The following is a 4,526-nucleotide window of genomic DNA, read 5'->3' on the forward strand; positions in this document are numbered from 1 at the left end:
AGTCAAAAATAGATGAGAGAAAATGCTCCTTTCCTGACTGTGCACATGCTGTGACCTTTGAGAACACCAGAAAGGGTGACTGGAAGAGGTGTGCCATGCTCTGTTAGGATGCTGAGGGGAGGAAATTTGGCGTTGGGTGATGTGCTCATTCCCCAGTGTTCTGTGTTGTCTGCAGTATCCCATGTATTATGCACCTCCATCATTGCCTCTGGTCTGCTGTATGGAAACGGAGACCCCGACTGCAGAGGATATTCAGCTACTGAAGAAGACAGTGGAGACAGAGGCTGTGCAGGTGTGTAAGTGATGAGGGGCCTTCCAGAGTCTGCTCAGGGTATGACCAGTTAGTGCAGGCTCCAGCAGGCAGAACAGCTCATTCAAAATGTCCTGAGGGTAAATGCCCCCTACTCTAATTCCTGGTTGTTAGAGATCAGCCTGTGCAAGTGGGGCTTCTCTGTGTCCTTGTGGTCTGTGGCTCTCGGCCTGTTCTGTAGCATGTCCCTGTGTCAGCCAGCAAAGCAGTTGGTATCAGAAGAAGGGAAGGTTTAGGCTGTACGGGGCTGAAGGGGTGTGCTGCAGGTACCTGACTTCTTTGGTTTGTCTGTAGATGCTGAAAGACATTAAGAAGGAGAAGGTTTTGCTGCGCCGGAAATCTGAGCTTCCTCAGGACGTCTACACTATAAAAGCCCTGGAGGCCCACAAGAGAGCAGAAGAGTTTCTCACCTCAAACCAGGAGGCTCTCTGACGGGCTCAGAAGCTGGCCCAAGAAGCTATGTCCCATCCCTTTCCCCCAGGGGTCACAGAAATGCACTCGGTTCTCATGTATAATAAGGAATGAACATGGTGAGCCGTGCCTGTCCTCCACTCCATCCACATCCCTGCAGGATAGATCTGTTTTTATGTTGTACCTTGTATCTCACCACTGCCATATCCTCCTGCTTCTCCTCCTCCTTCCACACACACAGTGTGCGTGTGTGAAGGGAACCTGTCTGCCCTGCCGGTCCAGGCAGGGGTTGCTTCATTTCCAGCTGCTGCCTGGTTTTTGCTCTTCCTGGGAGCCTTGCAGGGCAGGCAGGTGCTTCCTGTGGCTCTGCTAGAAGGAGGGCTGAAGGGAGCTGCTCTGGGCTCTCTGTAAGCACTAGAGAGAACCGAGCCCCTCTGCGGGGTGTCTGAGCTGGGCAGCGGCGCAGTGCGGTTGACCTCTCAGGCTTCAGGATCAGCCTGAGCCTCCCAGTTCAACCCAGCCTGAGCCAGGTGTGTTGGCTGGAGACCACCACGCGTGGCTCAGCGTGCCGCAGCCATCCCAGGTGCCCGCCTCTGCTGTGCCTGCCCCAGTGCTGCTTGCGGTGACCAGAGGCTGAGCGCATGGTGGGAACGGCTGGCAGAGTTTGTGGGGGCTCTGCCGGCTCCCCGCCCTGCCTCAGGGTGCAGCTCCGCAGTGGGAGGGCTCACGTACAGCAGGAGATGTTTCCTTCCGCCTTTCTTTTGCCTCAAGCCCCCCGTTCTGTTCCCCTGTTGGTGGAGTGGGGGTTCAGTGCTTCGCCACCCCCGGTATAGCTGGGTGCAAGCACTACATCTTATTGCTTCCCTCCTTTTAGAGCATCCTTAGAAGCTCTCTTGTGGGAGAGTAAATTCCTTCGGCTCTTTGTGTTGGTCCTCGCTAAGTCGTCTCCATTCCAATGTCTTGGGTAGTTGTGGGCCCAGAGTTAACTTCTGCTTTGTAGCAGGTGTCAGCCACTGACTTCTGCTTTCTTCTTCCTCCTCCTCCTGCTCAATTAAAATACTCCCGCGGCTTTCCCTCTGTTGTTCCCATCCTTAGCTCTGCAGTGGCTGGGGTTTCTAGGAAGCTTGTGCTGCTAAAGTCATTTCTGCAAATTAGTGGAAGCAATGGATACACGTTTACGGGGCCAGGCCAAGTTTGTGCGTGTTCAGTTGTCTCCTCTTTATGACCAGTGGCGAGATGCCACCATCGAATTGCTTCTGTAGGTGCTCTGAGCAGTTTGTCTCGCCTCTTCCTTCAGCACCTGCTGTGGCCTGAGGCCCTTGTTAGCTGCGTGGTGCAGCAGGGAAGTGCTATGCTGTGCTCATTTAGCATTTAGAGCGCACTCGATAGCCCAGGGGCTTGTGCAGCACTCGGCTGCTACTGTGATCCAGCTCTCAGAGCTCTGTCTCCTACCTTCTTGTGCTGCAGATTCAATCCCAGGCCAAGGTGATAAGTAAGGGAGTGGTCTTTGCTTCTTGCTGCTGCGCTTGCTTGCTTGACACATAAGCTGGAGTGGGATGGCAGTAGTGCAGGGAGCTTACAGAGTCGGTGCCGGTCGGACACTGCTTTGCAGCATCCATAGGTCATTGCAGAAGGTCCTGGTGCATCTGCTTTGTCCCCACCAGCAGACCCCTTCCAGGTTGGAGCTGGTGTGCAGCGCATCTCCTTTCCTCCCACCCAAACCAAGCTGTTCTCTCCCTGTGTATCCAGCCCCCTGCTCTCTTCAGCTCCCTCTAGGCATGCCACCATCTCTTGGGAGCAGCTGCCAAGCGTGAGTACGGGAGGGATCACCCACACCACGCAGGACCCCGCCTCCCCTGGCTCCATGCACCGGGCCAGTTCATCAGGAGACTTACAAACACCTCAGGGAGGTTATTGCTTATTTTGAACATGACTCTGAGCTCATGGTCAGCTGCCAGTCAATTACCTCACGTGAGCCTGGCACAGCACGTAGACACGCGCCGCGCCGGAGGCGGGCAGGCGGCGGAGTTGCAGCTGAGGGTTGCTACCTGCAGCTGGGCTGGGGATGCTCCTTCCTCGTCCCGGGGCTGGAGCAGCACTGCTGGGAGCAGGCCGTGCGCAGGGCAGGGCGGCGATGCGCGGTGCCTACGTGCTGTGAGGCTGCCACCTTCTCATAGCTTTGTGTGTCTCGTTCCGGGTCAGGGACCTCACGCTCGGTACCTTCCATTGCCATTAGTTTACTGCCTCCTCATTCCAGTCCTGGACTTTGAAGAAGGGGACCACGGGAGGTGGGGGGAGCACGTCAGTGCTCTCTGCCACGCGCAGGCCTGCATCTGCCACACTACAGCTGCCCCTCACTCCACACCGGTCGGTAGCGTTAATGCTCATCTCTGCCTTTGCCTTTCCCCACATCAGCCAAATGGACAGAACTGGAGCTGCCTCTTCCACATCACGTGGTCCCTCCTCGGAGGGAACGAGCAAAACTAACTACTGCGTTCACCCCCTGGACACAAGTATTAAGCTGCTTACAGTTCATATGTACATATGGTGTACTTTATTTTCAGTAGAGCATTACATAGTATGAAAGTGTTGGATTTTGTACAGATGTCCCTGTATGTACAGTACTAAATAAAACCGATCTCTTGGAAAGACACGTTGGGCTCGACCTGCGGTGGCCGACGTGCACCGTGCGTGGGGAGGGGTCGCCGGGACGGCGTTTGTCCCGTGCTGACCCGGGCACGGCCGGTCACGACCCGCCCTGCCCGCGCACACGGGGTCAGAAGCCGTTCTGCAGGCACGGCGCGGCCAGAGCCGGGCGAGAGAGGGAGGGAGGCGGGACGGCGTCAACGGGCGGAACGGGAGCGCGGGCGCCGGCGAGCGCAGACGGCGGGCAGGAGGACGGGCGGAGGTCGAGCGGCGGGGCCGGGCTCGGCCTTCACTTCCACTCGGGCCCGGAGCTGCCCGCGCCGTGCCGGGCCTGCAGCGCGCGCTGCACCACCGCCTGCCATTGCTCGTCCGAGATCTGGCTGGCCCAGGCGGGGATGCCCAGCGTGGGCAGCTTCACGCCCGCCATCGTCCTCTTCACCAGCTCCACGTGCTCTGCGGGCAGAAAGCCGTGAGCGAAGCGGGCCGGCGCGGAGCCGCGAAGCCCCCGAGGAGCCGCCGTTACCTGGGTCCATGGGGATGGAGCCGCGGCCGCCCCGCGCCGTCGCGCCTTCCTCCTCCTCGTCCTCGCTGTCCGCGGGCGGCTCGGGCAGGTGCAGCCTCAGCATCTGCGGCAAAAGGGGACGGCGGTGGGTCGGGGCCGCGCTCCCTCCGCCGCCGGCTCCCCCCCCGCCCCGCGCCGCCCCGCGCCGCCCCGCTACCTGCAGCCGTTCCTGGAGGCCGGGGCCCGGCTCGGCGCCTCCCGCGGGAGGGCCCGGCTCGGTGGGGCCCTGCTCCGGCTCCTGGCTCAGCGGCTGGTACAGGTACCCGCCGGCCCCCTCCTCTTCCTCCTCCTCTTCTTCCTCCTCCTCCTCCTCATCCTCCTCGTCGCCGCTCCATCCCGCCGCGCCCTCGGGGGCCTCCGGCGGCCCCGGCTCCTCGGGACACACCCGCTCCGGCCCCATCCTCCGCGCCACCGCCATGCACCGGGCGCGGCCCCGCCGCCACCCGGAAGCCGCCCCGCCGCCGGGCACTGTGGGTGCCGTAGTCCCGCGGCGGACACCGCCCTCCGGAGAGACCTCCGCCCCCTCGGCCGCCCCGGGGCGCTCCGTCAGGGACTCGCCGCCCCGGCGTCCCGAAGCTCCGAGGTTCGGTGGGTCCC

At 60.8% G+C, this 4,526-nt stretch overlaps 2 protein-coding genes across 5 annotated transcripts in view; one reads left to right on the forward strand and one right to left on the reverse strand.

The window, feature by feature from the left end:
• PPP2R5D (protein phosphatase 2 regulatory subunit B'delta) overlaps positions 1–3,374 on the forward strand; it is a 29,140-nt gene extending 25,766 nt beyond the window's left edge. For all 4 annotated transcript variants that reach the window (XM_085218683.1, XM_085218682.1, XM_010706411.4 and 1 more), the window contains 2 exons: positions 176–292; positions 605–3,374. In XM_085218683.1, coding sequence (XP_085074809.1) covers positions 176–292; positions 605–742 — 255 coding nt within the window. In that variant the 3' untranslated portion in view covers positions 743–3,374. The remainder of the gene's footprint in view (positions 1–175; positions 293–604) is intronic.
• MEA1 (male-enhanced antigen 1) lies at positions 3,253–4,347 on the reverse strand. Its single transcript, XM_085218692.1, has 3 exons — positions 4,087–4,347; positions 3,891–3,993; positions 3,253–3,820 (listed from the first exon to the last, which is right to left on the reverse strand). Exons 1-3 carry the CDS (start codon positions 4,345–4,347, stop codon positions 3,657–3,659), a joined length of 528 nt encoding a protein of 175 aa, XP_085074818.1. The 3' UTR covers positions 3,253–3,656.
• Positions 4,348–4,526: the final 179 nt, after the last annotated feature.

Source organism: Meleagris gallopavo, chromosome 2, assembly GCF_905368555.1.
Source record: "Meleagris gallopavo chromosome 2, MGAL_WU_HG_1.1, whole genome shotgun sequence".
Classification (NCBI taxonomy): domain Eukaryota; kingdom Metazoa; phylum Chordata; class Aves; order Galliformes; family Phasianidae; genus Meleagris; species Meleagris gallopavo.

Excerpts from the sequence above, each read along its gene's own strand:
- MEA1 (XM_085218692.1), bottom strand. The coding sequence starts at position 4,347 with ATGGCGGTGGCGCGGAGGATGGGGCCGGAGCGGGTGTGTCCCGAGGAG. Across the intron at positions 3,994-4,086 it reads GCCTCCAGGAACGGCTGCAG|ATGCTGAGGCTGCACCTGCC; the intron begins GTAGCGGGGCGG and ends CTTTTGCCGCAG. Across the intron at positions 3,821-3,890 it reads CTCCATCCCCATGGACCCAG|AGCACGTGGAGCTGGTGAAG; the intron begins GTAACGGCGGCT and ends TTCTGCCCGCAG.